This window comes from Molossus molossus, unplaced genomic scaffold, assembly GCF_014108415.1.
Source record: "Molossus molossus isolate mMolMol1 unplaced genomic scaffold, mMolMol1.p scaffold_m16_p_14, whole genome shotgun sequence".
NCBI lineage: Eukaryota > Metazoa > Chordata > Mammalia > Chiroptera > Molossidae > Molossus > Molossus molossus.
In genome coordinates, this window is record NW_023425349.1 from 66,167,930 (window position 1) to 66,187,614 (window position 19,685).

Sequence of the window (19,685 nt, forward strand, 5' to 3'; positions counted from 1 at the left end):
CCATATACTTAGACAACTGTATCATAATGAGAGAATAAGGGAAATATAGCATCATGTAATCTTTTGGGGAGCTTTTCTATTTACTGGAAGGATGGAGAGAAGATATATGTCATGCACTATTTTTTCCCTCCAGAATTCTAGTCTACTTTTGGTGCCTGTGACTGATGGAAACATGATTATTAATCAAACTAATATTTATCTGAGAATTGAAAAAATAGGCAAATAGCATTGCTACCACTGCCAACTTAGCTTCTCAACAAAGGCACAGTCAGGGCATTTATTTAGATAAACTCAGCCAACTACTGTGCTTCTGTGCCGTGACTGAGAAGAACTGGCTTTTACTGCAATTTCCAAAAGTGAGTGCAAGTACAGTCCAGAGTTTAATCAGTACTGGCTAATAGCCTTTGGCAGCTTTGGGTGGATGGCGTTCTCCACCTGCCCATCTGGGTACCATGCCCTAAGCACCCACATCTGATGCACATTCATGATTTCTTGGTTGCTTATAGTCATCTCTCCCATCTGTTTGAGTGGCAAAGTGCCCATTCCACAACAGTCTAATATTCAAATAGTTGTTCTTAACCTCTTTTGGGTTACACATCTTTATTAGCATCTGATAAAAGTTGTGGACCCTCTTCTTTTTATATATATTTTTTAATGTTTTTTCTGTATTGATTTTAGAGAGAGAGGAAGAGAGAGGGAGAGAGAGATAGAAACATCAATGAGAGAGAACATTGACTGGCTGCCTTCTGCATGTCCCCACTGGGGATGGGGCCCACAACCTGGGCATGTGCCCTGACTGGGAAAGGAACTAGCGACCTCTTGGTGAATGGGTCGATGCTCAACCACTGAGCCACACTGGCCAGGCTGGGCCCTCTTCTTAACAAAGTACATGCACACAATTACATCAATTCATACATAAATATTTATATATAAAGTTTCATAAAGTGTTCCATCTTCCCACATCTCCAGAGGACCACAAGGAAGTCATGAACATTAGGTTAAGAACTAGAGAGTAGGTCAAATAAAAATTTTTTTCAAATATCAAGGATAACTCTAAAAAGCCATGGTTTGCTTAGGAGACAGAACCAAAGCAATGCTGAACAGAGTTACAAGCAAAGTGATATGGGAGTGCTAAAGAAGCAACTACTCATGTTAGCAGGAGATTCGGGAGTGGCTTCATGGTAAAAAGTTCTTGGCATCAAGAAAGTGGCAATGGGATTTTGATAAGGACAAAGGATCCCTCCAGGATGAGGGAGAGTGTAAGCAAAACAGGGAGACATGAAAACTACAATGATCCATCTAGTGTGGCTCAAATGCAGATTGTATAGAAAGATAGAGAAGGGAATGAAAAAATAGAAGAGTCAAATCAGTTGAGCTTCAAATACAATGCTATCTTTAATGAAGAGCCATTAAACTTTTGGAGCAGGGTACCCTAATGTGGAAAGACTTAGTGATGGCAGTGGCATCATCAAAAGACACAGTGCTGGGTGTTCAGAAAAGTTATTAATATCCTAAATTGGAACCTGTTAGTGAATCCATGTAGCTTTGCCTCAGCTTTTTAGGGTTGCTTGATGTTTGCTCTAAAGATTTATATTAAGTTAAATGAAGATGAGCCTAAGATTCTTACAGTTGGTTAAGTACCAGTGGGGAACTGTATCCTGGTGAGCGATTAGGGGAGATTAGAGTCCAGGACCCTAAAGAGTTAAAATCTGTTTGGAATGGAAAGAATGACCATCCGCTTGGACTGAAAAGAGAAAAGAAGCCCTTCCACTAATCTTGGGCTGGGAGAATAGACACAGATAAAACCAGCTGTAAGGTTAATAGAAAGTTAATAGAAAACAGTTTCTGCCAAGGTCTTGCAGCAATTATACATGACCATAACGACTCTCTCTTTGGGTGATTACTGACCAGTGATGCCCCAGACCACTTGCTATTTTCATTTATTACTAGAGATTCCCAATTTCTGAGCCACTTTCACCCCATGACAGCACCCACTTTCTAGTTAATTCCTTCTTTTCCCTAATCCCACCTCAAAATAACATCTCCTCCAAAAATGATCTGTCCTTCCCTTAGATTACCTTCAGAATCCTCCAGTGCGAGCCCAAATCACAAAAGTTGCCTTGCTCCTCCTGTTTTGCTAGTGACACTCCTGGGAAGTGCCTTCCCTCCTTGCAAGGTTGTCAGGTGACAGGCTTCTTCCTGGTAGTCTTTGGCTGATTACCCTTGTAACAACCCAATTAATAATGAAAGCCAGCCCTGGCCAGTTTGGCTCAGCGGTTAGAGCGACGGCCTGCGGTCCAGAGAGACCCAGGTTCGGTTCCCGCTAAGGGCACCTACCTTGGTTGCAGTTTGTCCACGGCCCTGGTTGGTCGTGTGTGTGTGTGTGTGTGTGTGTGTGTGTGTGTGTGTGTGTGTGTTGAGGATAAAAAAATAAATAAATAAATAAATAAAAATAATGAAAGCCGCCCACCCACCATCAGGATTCAAAGTCAGGGTTCTTCAGGAACGAGGTCTTCCTTCCTGTGTCAATGGCACAATAAAGTAGCTGCCATCCTCAGCAATGAGTCGTAGCAGTTTCACTCTTTTGAAATGGGAGGAAGTGATGCTTTGGGCAGGTCACCCTGACCCCTTGTCCTTTGGAGAAATGTGGATCAACTTATAAGGCAGAAGGGGATAATGCTTTTAAAAACTATTTTTGTAAAAGCTCTACGGCATAAATAATTTTATTTTTTAAATTTTTTTTATTTTTAATTTAATTTTTGTTACAGATGTTTCTCCTTTTTTACCCCATTGACACCCTCCTCCCCATCCCCCCCGCCCCATCCCCGGCTTTGTTGTCCATGTCCATTGGTTATGTGTACATGCATATAAGTTCTGTGGTTTATCTCTTCCTTCCCCCCACCACCCCCTCTTCTGAGGGTTGTCGGTCTGTACCCTACTTCCATATTTCTGGGTCTACCCTATTCCTCAGACTGTTATGTTCATTATATTCTACAAATAAGTGATATCATGTGGTATTTGTCTTTTTCTGCTTGGCTTATTTCACTTAGGATAATACTTTCCAGGTCCCCCCATGTCCTCTCAAAGGATAAGAGATCTTTCTTTCTTACAGCTGCGTAGTACTCCATTGTGTATATGTCCCACAGCTTTTTTATCCATTCGTCTACTGATGGACACTTGAGCTGCTTCCAGATCTTAGCTATTGTAAATAGTGCTGCTATGAACATGGGGGTACATATATTCTTTCTGACTGGTGTTTCAGGCTTCTTAGGGTATATTCCTAGAAGTGGGGTCAAATGGCAGTTCAATTTTTAATTTTTTGAGGAAACACCATATTGTTTTCCATAGTGGTTGCACCAGTCTGTATTCCCACCAGCAGTATACTAGAGTCCCCTTTTCTCCACACCCTTGCCAACACTTGTTATTTGATGATTTGTTGACGGCGCCCATTCTGACAGGTGTGAGGTGATACCTCATTGTTGTTTTAATTTGCATCTCTCTGATGATTAGTGATGTTGAGCATTTCTTCATATGTCTCTTGGCCATTTGTATGTCCTGTTTGGAGAGGTGTCTCTTCAGCTCCTCTGCCCATTTTTTAATTGGGTTCTTTGTCTTCCTTTTGTTGAGTTGTATGAGTACTCTATATATTTTGGAAATTAACCCCTTATCTGATGTATCATTGGCAATGATGTTCTGCCATACAGTGGGTTGCCTTTCCATTTTGATGATTGTTTCTTTTGCTGTGCAGAAGCTTTTTAGTTTGATGTAGTCCCATGTGTTCATTTTTTCCTTTGTTTCTGTTGCCTTAGCTGATGTATCAGTAAACATTCTGCTGCGTATGATGTCCGAAATTTTGTTGCCTACATTTTCTTCTAGAATTTTTATGGATTCACGGGTCACATTTAAGTCTTTTATCCATTTTGAGTTTATTTTTGTGTATGGTGTAAGTGGATATTCTAGTTTCATTTTTTTGCATGTAGTTGTCCAATTTTCCCAACACTATTTATTAAAGAGGCTGTCTTTATTCCACTGTATGTTCTTGCCTCCTTTGTCAAATATTAATTGACCATATTGTCTTGGGTCCATTTCTGGGTTCTCTATTTTGTTCCACTGGTCTATATGCCTGTTCTTGTGCCAGTACCAGGCTGTTTTGATTACAGTCGCTTTGTAGTATAACCTGATATCTGCTATTGTGATCCCACCTACTTTGTCCTTCTTTTTCAAGATTGCTCTGGCTATTTGGGGTCTTTTTTGGTTCCATATGAACTTTTGAAGTATTTGTTCTAGTTCTGTGAAGTATGTCATTGGTATTTTGATGGGGATTGCATTGAATCTATAGATTGCTTTGGGTAATATGAACATTTTAATGATGTTAATTCTTCCAATCCATGAACAAGGTATGTGCTTCCACTTTTTTATATCTTCCTCTATTTCTTTTTTCAATGTTCTGTAGTTTTCTGCAAATAGGTCCTTTACTTCTTTGGTTAAGTTTATTCCTAGGTATCTTAATTTTTTTGCCGCGATGGTAAATGGGATTGTTTTTTTAGTTTCTCTTGCTGTGAGTTCATCATTGGTATATAAGAATGCCATTGATTTCTTGACGTTATTTTGTATCCTGCTACTTCGGCATAAATAATTTTCAGAAAAATCTATATAACTAAAGCCAGGTAAGTTAAAAAGCAAAACTTAACCCTTTGAGGAAAAAAATATATAGTTTCTTTGTTCTCTTCAAAATTTACTGGCCTATTAAAGCTCAAAAATAATACACATATACGTTGATCATAATTGTTTCTCACCAGTTAAGTGCCATGACAGTTACATAGTAGGACTAAATGTAAAATAAAATTTTTCTGTGAAACAGAAATTTCCAGTTATGATGTCAAAATAACTTTTAAAAGCAGTCTATTAGCAGATCAACTGTCAGAACTGAAATTTGTGTTCCTGAATGTCTAACAATTCATTTTTTGTTTTTTTGTTTTTTATCCTCACCCGAGGATATTTTTCCATTTTTTTGTACAGATAGAGTGGGAGGGAGAGAGAGGAAGAGAGAGAGAGAGAGAAACATCGACGTGAAGGGACACATCGAGTGGCTGCCACCCGCACAACCAACCAGGGCCGGGGACAAACTGCAACCTAACTACGTGCCCTTAGCGGGAACCGAACCCGGGTCTCTCCGGACCGCAGGCCGACGCTCTAACCGCTGAGCCAAACTGGCCAGGGCTAACAATTCATTTTTAACAATAAAAAGATCTTTAATTTTTATAATAAATATCTAGCCTTTAAAAAATGTATTTTTGTGAGTAGTATTTTTATAAAACAATTTAATTTAAGTAAGTGGAATTAACAGAGTTCCAAATAAGTAAAATGGGTCTAGAAAAAGGAGGGAAAGTTCTGCCCTGGTCAATGTAAAGAACATGTTAAAAACAGGGTAATTTTAATGATGCCAAACTCTTTTGATGAGTGAGATTTTTCAATGAGAGATTTCATAGGAAAATAGCAAAAGAAATGTGGGAAACCTAGGTTTGTTGCCAAGACAAGACCATAAAAATAGAGAAAAGTAAGACCAATGAAATTTGGGGACTTCAACAATATATGGAACAAAGAACTAGTAGATTCAAGAGTCCAAATAGGAAAGTTATCTTTGGTAAAAAAATAAATAGTTGGTTAATTCTCAAAGTCAGAAGCAAAAGAAGAGCCTGAGGATGAGCAGTGGGAGATTTAAGTAGAGAGGAGGGAAGCTGAGATTTAAAATTCAAGGGTTTCCATCTCCATGCAGACAAAAGAATAGGAGGTGTCCAGCTCTCAGGAAGAACATGAAAGAGGGGAGTGTTCAGCACCAGGAGGAAGGTGAAGAGGCTGAGAGCTCACCTGACTCACGTGGAGATAATGCTGACGGAGGAATAGAATAATCTGAGTCATTCAATGAAAACCCAAGTTTCAAAGGTAATAAAAACAGCATTTTCTGCTATAACATATGGTCTAAAACACTGGAGAATGAACCTTGGTTTCCAAATATACTAACTCAACAGACCTGCTTTGAGTTCATGGTATCTACATCTAACAGATGAAAAATTTAGGCCACCTGACATTTCAGCTTTTGACACTCTGCAGTGCCATAGCAGGAAGCCTGATCCTTAGCTGGTAAAAATGTGGTTGATACAGATCAACAATAAAGAGAGACATCCGAGATAATTTCATATGCAATACAGGCTCATAGTGTCATGATGGAGAACAGCACAGGGCAAGCAAATACATAATTGAGGAATTCAGTGGAAGCAATCAGGAAAGACTAACCAACTATTTAAAATGCACTGACCACATCTGGGATTTAATAAATACCTGTGCTGCTTTGGATAGCAGCCAAACTCACAGACATGCATACACAACACACACATACACGCCATTTCTGCTAATATTTTTATCCTTTGCTCTCTCAGTCAAGGAGTAACTTTCTCTGGAACTGCATTACAAAAACAAAAAGTCACTCCCAAGCTTGTATCTGTTCTAGCAAGCAATCATCTTATTCACCCCCTTTTTCTATTTGACTTAGACTGTGTGAAAAGGAGGTGGAGAATGACCTTTCAGGTAGGCAATGAAATGGGGTCGACCTTAGGTTTAGAAAATCCTACACCCAGGAATCATCCTCAAGCCTGGACTTGTGAAAACCAGCATTCTCAGAGACTCTTTTCTAAAGCAATCGGACCACAGTCCTGCTGTCATGCATCAAGTGCCACAGGAATTAGCAAATGGCATCATGGAGTCTTCAGAGCACAGTGTAAATATTAAAAGAGCATGTTACAATGACACCATGTGCAGCAGCAGCTGATGCTGGTTTATGGAGACAATATTAGAGAGCAGGCAGCAGTGTCTCACTACAACTCCCACGATCCCCATTTCCTACAGCTCCCCTGAAGCATGACTCTGAGCCACAATTTAACTCTTTAATCACAGCAGAGAATCACTCAGCTGATCATTTCCACTGAAGCACATCTTATCCCTTAAACCAAGTCTGTGTAAAAATGAAGACAGGAGGATTGTCTTTGAAGTTCCTCAGGGCAGGAAAGAACATTTCACCTTTTCTATAGTTAAAACCAGTGTGTGGGAGTGCCTCCCAGAGCCCTGTGACCTGTCCGGCTTCTCTGAGACTCTGTGTCGAGCGAAATGGACATTCTGTGACAGTTGTCTGTCCTGACTTGTTAAATATACCCAGAGCTAACAAGACTCATTTGGGTTGTCCCATGAGACCTGCTTGCTCCCCAAAGATCTCCTCCATTAGTCCACCATAAAGTCAGAAACTTGCACCCCCTAACTTGAGAGAGAACTAGATTCAGAAGGTGTCTGTTAAAATGCAAATGGCTAGGTGATATTTTAAAAATATTGTCAATTTTCTTATGAGTAATAATGACATCGTTATCTTTATTATGTAGGAGAACATCCTCATTTTTAGGAGACGCATGCTGGAGTATTAAGGGGCAAGTGTCTTGATATCTGTAATTTACTTTCAAATGGTTCAACAATATAAAAATACATGGTGAATACACACACACACATTCATAAAAAACTGTGAAATTTAAAAAATATGGCAAAATGTCAACAATTGTTGAATTATAGTGGCAGCTATAGAGGTACTCTTGACACTATTTTTCAACATTTTTGTAATTTTGAAAATCTTCACACTGAAAAAGTAGAAAAATGCAGACACCTGAGCATTCCAGTAAATCAGTCATCCTGGGTGTGGAACCAAGAAAGCATTGCTCTAAAAACCCAAAGTAAGTTTTAGACCCACTAGTGTTTGAGAGTTATTGAACTGCAGTGCTAAACGCTAATGCAGGTATGAATGCGATAGGTATGTGATTTTTTTTTCTTTAAAAAAAGAGCAACTTATTTGGGGGAGAAAAATCAACTCAGTTAAACACCTCTATTTCCTCTGGGCAAAAACAAACAAACAAACAAAACCCTGCAATTTCATTAACTGGGCAAGAATAATGGTACTTACAAATCACACAGAAATAAAATTTGAAGAATTTGGAAAAGCGTTTTGGTGGAGAACAACAGGAGGATCAAGAAGGTTTGGGAGAACAGCATGATGCTTTCCTTCTAAAGGAAATCTGAGCAAGCCTTCAGAATTCCTGTGACCAGAATTCTTCAATGACGCCCACCTTCTCATTATCTGGCTGATAGCAAAAATCACCCGTGAAGCTTTAAAAATATATTGACGATTGCCTACGGTCCCCTATCCCTACCTCCACCCATTGAAACAGAATTTCTATATTTTAAAAGCTCATAGGCAATTCTAGGTTAAGAAGCAGTCGCCTGTGGAATGAAACCCAAACCCTCCAGCGAGGTAAAGTGTATCTCCTCAAGGGCAGGAACCTGTCGTAGCCATCTTGGTGCCCCAGTGGGTCAGCACAATGCTCAACATTTAATAAGCTCTAAATAGATGTTAATTGGATGACTACATTGATGGGCCAGATAGGTGAGAGGACAGGACTTAGGAGTTCTGGGCAATTGTAGATAATTGAATATCCTGAAGGTGAGAGAGGGGAAGGGTACTCAAAGGAAAGATCATGGGCAGAAAGGAGAACAGTAGACACCAAAGGAAAGTCCACCTGCTTTGCACTTTTTCTTAGAGCTCTGGCTGGACTGAGAGTCTCCTTTACAGACAAGCAGGAGAAGCGGGCAGAGGCTCATTTTGGGACAGCTGCACATTTGGGGGCACCTTCAATGAGAGGTCCACACTGAGCTCCAGGGACATTTTTTCCTTATGTTCAAAGATGCTACAAAATCCCATTACAGGGACATCATTTTCGTGTCTTAGTCGAGCTGGTGTAAGGTGTGAAATCTGTCCATCCATTTGTGTTTCCACCTGTTTCTTGCCTGAGGTTTAGGCAGGATGCAGGGTTTCCTTCTAGTAACAGAATCAGGACTGACACGGTCCTTACCGGAAATTCTTGTTCTTTGAGTATTGGACAGAAATAGGTGTTTCCCTCAGCTGGTAGACACGAGGTAGTTGTGACGATTTCTTTGAAAAATATTAACCCAAGGCCCCACCCACAGGTGGGTCACTGGTGACTGTCTTTCAGAGGGAAGGAGGAGGAACAAAACAGAGCAAGAGAGAGGCAGGCAATAAAGCGAAAACTTGAGCTCCCTCCCGGAAACGTGGGCGGATAAGTAGGACCTGGCTGTAGAAAACTAGTATTACAGGAAAGCCCGTTCCTTTGCTCAGGGTATCATTACTCACGCATGTCACCACTGCAGGCTCCTGAGCGCGACAGCGGTCCCACGGACGAGTAGTTGAAACCCGTCCTTTGTTCCTAACAGGGAAACCTGCCTTTCCTGAGTCCCGGTCAGAAAGGTTATGGGCACACACGCCCAAGCTCTCTTCCAGCTCGTGGGGCACCTGCCCCCTCTCCACTCTGACTTCTCGTGCCTCTCTTAGGAGTTTCGGCTCGTGGAAATCTTAGAGAAGCTCATGAACATTCTGGACTTTCTCCCCTGAAGTATATGCCCATATACACATTTGTGCACATTTCAGGGTGTTCATGAGCCCCTCTGAAGCAACTGTTAGGAAACGATACCGTCCTAACCTGCTCCAAAGCCTTCAGAGACTCCCCATTGCCTACCCAATACATTCTTAAAACCTATTGACTTCCATTCAAAACTCCCCATACTGTGTACACGACCTGTCCTTCCAAGAGCCGCTCCCAAAATTCACTGATTTAGCTTACATCTATTGAGCATTTATCCCTTATAAAATCCAAAAATTATACATTTTATGCGTGTCCATGTTTATTGTATATATGCAAATACATGAATATTAGAATATAAAAATATATTATAAGATGTAAACTATATTACATAATATTTTATTTAATAATATTAAAACAATACACTATATTAAACATAAAATATTACATTAGAAGCAAAGAGATAATAAAAATGTTTAATACACAGCATTTGCTATTAAGGAGTTTACAGTCTAGAAAGACAGATAAAGTAGGTAAACAAACAATGGTAACATAAGTTCCCACGTGGCAGAGGCTGTGGCAAACACTGCCTACTCAATAAGCTATGTTTTGTTTATTTCTCATGGGCCAAGATTTTGTTCCACTGTTTAATATTCCTGAATGGGAATGACTTTATTCAGCTCTTTAAATGGGACACAAGTGGGAGAGAATGCATTCTTTCTACTACGAACATTGATGCGTGGATGGTGAACTGTGATGTCTGGCACGACAGCAGCCACAGTGCGGCGGAGGGGAGTTTCAGCCAGTGGACACATTGAGAGTGGCAGAGCAGCAAGATGGGAGGAACCCAAGTCATTGATGGAATGGTAGAACTTCCGACTAGACCAATGGGTGAGCTAGCTGCCATCCAGATTTCTTGTTAGTGGAATAATAAATCCCTTTACAACTTAATATATCCTGAGTTGTGTTTTCTGGTACTTGAGTTGAAAGCATCCTCTCAAACAAGCGTGAATAATGGGAATCAGAGAAGGAACAGACTAGTGGATGAATCAGGTGCTTAATTCTGAATATATACATATGTGTGTGTGTATGCATATATACCTATATGCATTATATGTATTTTATGCATACATAGGTGTATGTATATAAATATATTTATTTATATATATTTTTTTCTTCTTGAAGCACTGCAGTACAGTAGGAAAGATACGGGACTTTGGGAGTCATTCAGCTTCTGCTACTACCCGGCAGTAGTACTTTGGGTAGTTTATTTCATTTATATGATCCTCATCTTCCTCTATAAAATAACACAGTGATCCCTACCTCATTCAATTTCATGAGAGTTAAATGAAATGATGCATATACAGTTCTTGGCACAGTGCCTAAAGCATGTACACCTTCAACATATGAAATCTGTTGATATTGTTTCTTTTATACAGACAAAAAATATTTCTTGAGTGCCTACAGTGCACTGGACACTTCCCTAGGCACTGATTATAAGGGTAAAAGAAACACAATATAATTCCTCCTGTGGAGGTTATAATTTGACTAATAATGATACAGATAAAGGTATAATTATAAACTGAGATGAGTGCTGTGAAGTGGAGGTATACAGTATTATGAAATCATATAATAAGTGAGTCTGACCTTGTCTGGGGGTTAAGGTAGGCTTCACTGGGAAAGTGGCATTGAGTTGGGGTTGGGGTGTGGTGGGAAAAACATCAATCTAACTTATTACAAACAAATACATTTAATTACTTGTTTTTAGACTGTAAACTTCTCTAAAATCAGAAATTATGTTCAGATAATCATATATTCATTCATGGATATTCTTTGTATCCAGCATAGTAACCAGGCTCATCACAATCATAAATATTTGGGGACTGAATAAGTGAAGCTCTCTGACTCTCACTCCCCTTGTCAAAAAAATGGGTATAAATGTCTATTTCTATGAAGTGAAGAATATAAAGCACTGGAACACATAGTGAGGACTCAGTAATTAGAAGTTGTTATTATTATTACTATCATTATTGATTTATGATTTCTGTATGTTATCTCTGCTACTATAATGTAAGCTCTGGGGTGAAGGGAAATGTGTCTTATTAACTTTAATTATACCAGAGTTCTCAGCACAGTGACCTGTATAGAATAAATTCTCTGTAAAAATTCAGATGATACAGAACATTCTTAATTAGGAATTAAATTGACAAGTTAAAGAGACTATGTCCATTAAAATACTTGATGTTGAGTTTTTGGATAGAGATAAAAAAAATATTAAAAAACTAAAACCTTATAAAAACAAGTCCGAATCCTTGGGGGGGGGGGGGGGAGATAACAGTAGAACAATCAAATAGAATATCATGCATGTAATAAAAACACATTGCACTTATATTTTCTCTTTTCAGTTGATTGATTGATGAACTGATTCATTTTCAAATTGCTTGTCTCCCCCCACTAGCAGCAGGATCTTGTCTGACTGGTTTGCTTGCTGCATTCACACACCTAGAGCTGCACCTTGCACATAGCTGGTGGACAAATAAACACCTGCCGAAGAAAGAAGCATACACACAAAAATCAGTCTATATTACTGATGAATGTGTATGTGCCTTTGCAAAAATATAAAAGGACTTTGGATTTATAAATAGGAATCTTCGGGTTGGGAATGTTGAGGGGTCAGGGGTTTGGTGGATAGGACTCAGCATGGCGATTAGAGGGGTCTCTACTTATATGTGAAATGGTTAATTTCTTTTAAAAAATAGACAAGAGCACAAGATGAGAAAATATTAAATATTCTGGTGGTGAAAATTTGAATGTTATGTTATTCTTTGCATTTTTCTGTCTTTTAAATTTCTCAAAGCCCTAGCTGGGTAGCTCAGTTGGTTAGAGCATCATCCTGATATGCCCAAGTTGTAAGTTCAACCCTGTCAGGGGCATAAAAAAAATCAACCAATAAATGAATAAATAAGTGGAACAACAAATCGGTGTTTCTCTTTCTCTATCCCCTCTAAAAATCAATTTTAAAATAAATAAATTGTATCTAAAAAATTTCTCGAAACAAAAAAAAATTGTTTAAAAGTCTGGATGGAGAAGAGTGAATTAACCCTTGTAGTTTTACAGGATCTAAAGCTCTCTGATGTGCCATTAGTTACACTTAGTCATCACAATAATTTTGAAGTAATCATTATCAGTCTTATTTTAGTCAAGAGAACAATGAGACAAAGATTGATGAAGGGCTTGCTGTGACCACCTCTCAAGTCAGGACAATGCTTGGCTGAGGACCAGATCTAAGCATGAATTCTCTTTCAAGAGACAACATCAACATCCTTCAAATATGAGCACTAGGATGCCTGGCCTGTGTGGCTCAGTAGTTGAGCATCGACCCACGCACCAAGAGGTTGCTGGTTCGATTCCCGGTCAGGGCACATGCCCAGGTTGTGGGCCTGACCCCCAGTGAGGGGCGTGCAGGAGGTGGCCAGTAGATGTTCTCTCTCATCGATGTTTCTATCTTTCTCTCCCTCTCCCTTCCTCTCTCTCTAAAAATCACTAAAAACAAAAGAAATATGAGAGCTAGGAAAGAGGTAAAAAGAAATTAGTTTTGAAGCCCACAGTCATGAGACCTAGAAGAGTTAAATGTGATGAATAAGCAAATATTTTAATATAAGTAGAAAGTATACTCCAAGTTGCTTAAACATTTTAAGGCTTATTTTCTTCACCTATCAAAGAGGGTATTTACCCACCTCCTAAGATTTTGTGAGGAATATATAACATGTATATATATATAAAACATAAATTGTATAATTTATGTAAAAGATCCAGCACAACATCTGGCACTTAACAGATGTTGAATATTTGTGCATTTCTTCTTGTTTTCATATGTTCCCATGTATTATGTTGAACCATTGGAAATTGCCTTTTTTGTCAGTAAAATGATTGAATGTGGGCAATTTCAGTTCCATGTTATCACTCTATTAACATAAGCTCTGATACCATTATCAACTACCTCATCTTGAATTCACATGTGAGGGAAGGGCAGACCAGAGTTTAAATAAAACTGATGAGTGTTTGGGGCTTGGCTTGAAAGGCTATTTGCAAGGATAGATAAAAGGGATTTGCAAGTGTGTGAGGAGGAGAGGATAGTCCAACTGACAGAGATGGGTTTACATCATCTGGGTTAGGCAACTACAAACCAGACAGCTGCTCAATAGCTTTTGGCACCAAACTATATTGACCAGCTGGAATAGCATTAATGTTTAACAGTTCTATTCTTATGACCATATCTTGGTCAATTAGGTTGTCTTTGGCTACCAAAGGGTATAATATATTCTGATGTAAATGCCGCATGTGTGTCTGCATAGCACGTATTCTGTTATACTGATGGGTTGTAGAATATACACTAAATATAAATGCATTTGATTCTTCTGAACACCAGGACAGTGTGATTACAGAGGAATAAAATTAAAATATGCCTTTCTCTTTCTTTCTTTCTTTCATTCATTCTTTCTTTCTTTAGAAAATAATCATTATTCTGGGAAACATTTTGTATGAGTATGCTGGAAACAAAGGGATCCAAATAATTTAAATAATTTCTAAGGTGACTTTTTAAAGAATGATTATAGAACAGGAAATATGGCTAGAGAAAGCCAGTTTTGTATAATACATTCATATAAATAAATACAGAAGGACAAATATAATCAGAGAAGACAGTAATTGAAGAACCTTCACAGAAAACTGCTTGAAGTGTCAGGAAAAACATTCAGGCCATTGTCATTAGCCTCTAAAGCCATTTCAAAATATTTCTAGCTAGGTCCTCTCCAGATAGTGCCTTTAAATTATGGAACAGACAAAACAAATAAGGACAAAATATAAGACAATTGAATATCATGACATTTCTCAGAATGCTTCATACACTAAAATTTAATACATTAAAATACTCAGAATATTTTCAGAACCTGCAATTGTGGCATTTGCAGACTAAAAATTGTAATACAAAGTTTTGTACAGTAGCAAAAAACAGTCATCCAAACACAGAACCCTTACTTACTACGTAATGCAAAATGCATGTGGATAAAGGATCTCACCTGTGAATTGTTTCAATTTTAAATCATTTGCAGTTTATTTAATTTGACATCCAACTGAATTACCTTGGTTACTTTCATGAGCATCTCTGGATTGACCTAATTTTCCTTCTCCATAAAATAGGTGCTTGTTTGGCTACCAATGACTGATTGTTCCTCGTCCCAATGGAAAGCACTAAAAGTAACATTAATGTTCCTCTTCAAAGAGAACTTTATACGGGGAGTATCAAAAATAAGGAGGCAACCAAACAAGCACTCCTTACATCTGTGGAACTGCTTAATCATCTGATAGAAGTCAAATAAAACACTGCCAGTTTTATGTATATATACATTTGCTGATGCTTTCACAAGCTATTAAGGAAGCCCATTTTTATGGTCTAGTTCATTTCTTTTCCTCCTTCAGATGTAGGGCTTTTACCAAAACTTGGAGACAATAGTTAATGGGGTATCAGTTGTGGAAAGGACTTTAGAGTCATCTAGTTCACGTCCCTCGGGTGTAGATGAACAGCTCGAGGTGGGGGAAGCTTCCACCACTTGTTTACATTCGAAAGCCAGTAAGCAGCGGAGTCCAAACGAGATACCAGCTGTGTACTGAGAACTGGATGAATACCCTTTCCTCTAAATTGTCCTATCTTACTACTTGTTAAACCACCTTTCCCTTAAACGAGTATGTACCCACTGAACATTTCCAGACTGAATAATCAGCAACTTTGCTATCGTGGTTTTGCTTTTCAAGGTATTAGTGGGGTAGCTTTTCAAGTTGAAAATCCTGGGATAAAGGGATCCTGGGCGTGCGATTCCGCCTGGGAGCCTGCCTGTAGGAGGTGTCCATGCTCATGGTGCTCCGTCTTCACCTTGCACTGGCACTCCTCCACCAGCATCACCACCTTGACCACGGGGGTAAGGTCTGAGCAGTTCAGCCGCAGGTGCGTGGTGGTGAATTTGGCAGGCGAGCAGTGGAAGCAGAAGGTGTGAGGATGCTGTGCAGCTCCAGGAAAACGAACAGACCCACATTTCCCGAAACAGAGGTTGTTCTGTACAACCACGTCCTCACAGTCTTCATGGGCGATAGTCTAAAAGGCAAACACATCTCTTTTAAATTACCTCGTGTCATTTCATTAACACATGTGATGATGCAGAAGCTATAGACTGTAAGTCTGAGGATAATTTAGACTAAAATTTCAAAAACTTGCCAATGTTTTGCAATATCCAAGTAATGGAATCTATAAGGGTGAAAAGCCACCTCGACTAAGTATTTCTTTTACTGAGTAATATAGTAAATTAACCTGTAAGAAGTCCTTAAGTTAACACGAAAATATTTTACTCTATTTTTTAGAAGCCAAACTGTCTAACTGGATGTTGCCAGTCAAAAAAAAATTCTAACGAATGGCTTCTTGTGTAAGTAATGTGCCTTACCTTTCTGTTCCTGGCGGAGCATTGTGCATAATAGATTCTCAATACATGTTTGTTCAGTGTCATACAATGGATCAGAATATCATGAGTTTCATTCTATCTCATTCTGCAGGGCCTATAGTACATTCAAATCTATGAAATTGCATGGAGCAAAGTTGCAATACATGTCTGAAAATCACTATGCATGACATTACCTTTGCCTCTCCTGCAACCCAAAACCCCTAGCTTTATGTAGCCTTCAAAATATGCAAGAATCAAGCACCTTAATTTAAATTTAATTAGCAATAGAATTTAAAATAAGAGTTTCAAAGGAAATTTGATTACATAATTCTTAGGAGCAATTTTCTAGTTGCACATGGCCAACAAAGCAGCCATTATTATTTGATAGTTTACTTGCTATTGTTACATATCCTTGCCTTTTTAGGCAGAATAGTAAATTGCTTTGCACACCCAATTACCTTATTATACTGCCTGTTTAATTGGGTAGCATTATTGGACTGTAAAATTTTACTCTACCCTGTATTGCTTTTGGTTCAGTATCTTTATGTTTAAAGAACCTGGTGCAATTTCTCAATTTTAATTTAACATTTGGAGTAGGGGGGTTGCCAGGATTACTAGAGGGAGTAGAATAATAGAATGCCCCTTCGTCTTAATAGTGTGGAATCAGTCATGATAGCCGCAAACCAACCAACACAGCGAGAATCAGGAATTACGTATTACTAAGGCGAGAAAAGGTGATTTCACATCAAAATTATTTTTTTAACATATGAGTAAATAAGTTAAGTTAAATCATTTGGTAATACTAGAAATGATATGGTAACTTATTATATAACATTATACGACAACTTCAACATATTTTATAGACCCATGAAGTACTCACATGTGAAATACAGGGATTAAGACCATCATATATGAGCATGAGAGTGTTTTAGGAGGAGTGCAATGGAGTTGACCCACTCACTCACATCCTAATAGAATGTACAGATATAGCTAGAGAGAGTTCTGGTGATTGCTCTAAATTCCCAGTTTCCTAACTAAGGGTACTGTTTTCCTTATCTCTCTAGATAGACCATCCCCCCTTGTAAAACGAAATAAATAAAGCCACATAAAACTCTGTGTCATCAATATGAATGATTCCTAATATTGACAGCACAATTGTACCATTCCTGCAGCATTGCCAGAATACCAAGAAACAATGGAAAGTTTAGAAGGAAAATTAGGGAGTATGAGCATACTTTGCCCAACCCTGTGATGAATGCCCAAGGACCACGTCCGGGAGTTCGGCAAGACTTGGGCTCCCGCAGCCTCTTCCGCTCCTTGTCACCTGTCCCAGCTGTCCACCCCCGTCCTGCAAACCCTGATCCCCTCTCCACCCAGGACAGGTACCTGGCTGAACGGCACTGTCCTACAGGTCTCCTGATGCACTTCATGGCTTTTGATGGGCAAGATGACACCCTGAGAAGCCGGGCTCATTCTGAACATGAAGTGGTGCCAGAATTTCTTGGCTTCTTCCTGAAGAGGAGACTTCTTCGTTTGCATCCCATCCTTGGACGGACCGAGGGCCTGGGTCCCAGGTAAGAAGTGCTCACTGGCTGGGTCCTGGGTTGGGTGCAGTTCTCTCTCAGGCTTCTTCCAGAACCTGCCAAACCTGAGCAGCATCTTCTCTCTCTGCCTCTGGCCTTCCCGGGCAGTGCTGGCACCGATCAGGTGGGGCACTGCAACGAACAGATCCGGCTTCTCGGCCTCCTCGTGGTTGCCGATGGGAAGCTCTCTGTGATTCCTTCCTCGGAGCACAAGAGGACCAGGACTCGAACCCTGGCCGCCATCTTCGGGCCACGCCGCCTTCCCCAGAGGCAGGAGCAGCAGCAGCTGGAGTAAGAGGAGACGCATGCTGCCCGGGCCAGGCTTCTTTCAGATTCACAGGTGGCGAGGACCAAAGGAGAGGCTCACTTCCCCCGGACAGTGAACAAGGAGATGGATCCCATATATAGATACCTGCCCCGTGGGCCGGGAAGGCAGGTGGTCCGCAGCTAGGCAGTGTAAACACATTTGTTTGCTTGAATTATGTAGTGCTAATGGGGTCCTGCCTTCACTTTGGTTTTGTGTATTTTAGAAGACCCCAGTGAAAGCCTGGGACCCAGGGGGTCATTAGCTGCCACTTTATCGTCTGAGATTGGAACAGCAGTTTTAGTGAAAACAACACATTCTTTGCCCAATTTCCCATCACTGTTATTAGAACGACCAGGGTCAGCTAACATTTGCAGTGCATCTGCTTTGTGCTGGGACAAAGTAGACAAAAGGTGTTTTTATGAGAGAAGTATATCAGATAAAAATTAAAGGCAAAAGCCCAATCCTTCAGGCTACACACACACACACACACACACACACACACACACACGAACAGCCAAAGAAGAATATCAAAATTGTAGGAAAGGGAAAGAAATAGAGAGATGTTAACTCTTGAGCAGAGGACTTTCCCTCTTACTCCGATGTGATTGGGATTGTTGATTTTGTGTGGTAACAGAGTTAAAGGGAAACTCAAAATTTCCAACTTCTTCTCACTTTACAAATCAAATACTTGATGCTAAATTCACATCTGGTCAGATAAACTCTTTCAATTGTTCACAAATTTCTCAATAAGACACTAAGTAATGGATTGCTCATCAGTCTTCATTGCAAATGGGGAAGTGTCTCCCTACTGATTTGTTTTTCTTTCTCTAAAGAGCCAGACTTGAGAACGTGGATTCTAAGAACCAGGTTTGATAGCTTTGGGCATGAAGCTGGCTGGTCAATTCTGTACCCTACAGAATCCACATCGTCTTCCTAATTCTATAGTAGTTGATGACCAGGCTAAATAAAGGAAACTTTGTTAGGTAACTATCATTCAAATCAGGCCAGGCTATGAGAAAGAAACATACCCACAAAACTGAAACCCCAGAATTGAGTGCCACCGACCCTCCACAGCATTTGAACAGTTATTTGCATTGGGAATCGGTTCAATACTTGCTTATATTTCTGTCCTTTTACTTTAATCACCATATTCCCTGCTTTCAGTAACACACAATCCTGGGTCATCCTCCCTCTACCCCCAATTTTTACTACTGATTAAGTTTTCTTTTTAAAAAGACTTAATCCCACTGGACCTTTTTCAGACATGTTCTTTTTTTTTTAATCCTCAGCCGAGGACATTATTGCATGTATCTTCAGATAGAGCGGGAGGGAGAGAGGGAGGAAGAGAGAGAGAGAGAAACATCAATATGAGAGAGATATATCAAGTGGTCGCCACCCGCACAACCAACCAGGGCCAGGGACAAATTGCAACCAGGGTACATGCCCTTAGCGGGAACCAAACCCGGGACTCTCCAGTCTGCAGGCCAATGCTTCAACCCCTGAGCCAAACTGGTCAGGGCCAGACATATTCTTTTCAATAGTCATGCCTGATTCTGTGAGATAAAGCCTCAAATATGTCCCTTTATGTACAATGATGAACTATTTTTAAATGGACCATCATTTTCCCAGAATTCTATCAGAAGAGATATATTTCACTTGTACCAAATACCACACGACTGATGCTAGTGTTGAAGTACAATTGATTCATACAAAATGAGCATTAGCACTTGCCATTTCTTTTAAAGCCTTTTTCGAATTGCCTGCTATTTGATTTCTTAAGTCCCCTCAGCTAGTGCATGCAATAGACTTCCGAGAGCTGGCCACTCTTCCCTGATTATAA

At 39.7% G+C, this 19,685-nt stretch overlaps 1 protein-coding gene across 1 annotated transcript; it reads right to left on the reverse strand.

The window, feature by feature from the left end:
• Positions 1 to 15,297: 15,297 nt before the first annotated feature.
• CER1 (cerberus 1, DAN family BMP antagonist) lies at positions 15,298 to 18,004 on the reverse strand. Its single transcript, XM_036262122.1, has 2 exons — positions 17,342 to 18,004; positions 15,298 to 15,615 (listed from the first exon to the last, which is right to left on the reverse strand). Exons 1-2 carry the CDS (start codon positions 17,843 to 17,845, stop codon positions 15,298 to 15,300), a joined length of 822 nt encoding a protein of 273 aa, XP_036118015.1. The 5' UTR covers positions 17,846 to 18,004.
• Positions 18,005 to 19,685: the final 1,681 nt, after the last annotated feature.

What these genes read in the sequence shown, in the direction of transcription:
- CER1 (XM_036262122.1), bottom strand. Translation starts at nt 17,845, where the DNA reads ATGCGTCTCCTCTTACTCCAGCTGCTGCTGCTCCTGCCTCTGGGGAAG. An exon ending in GGACAGTGCCGTTCAGCCAG is followed by an intron (nt 15,616 to 17,341) that starts GTACCTGTCCTG and finishes TTTGCCTTTTAG; the next exon opens with ACTATCGCCCATGAAGACTG.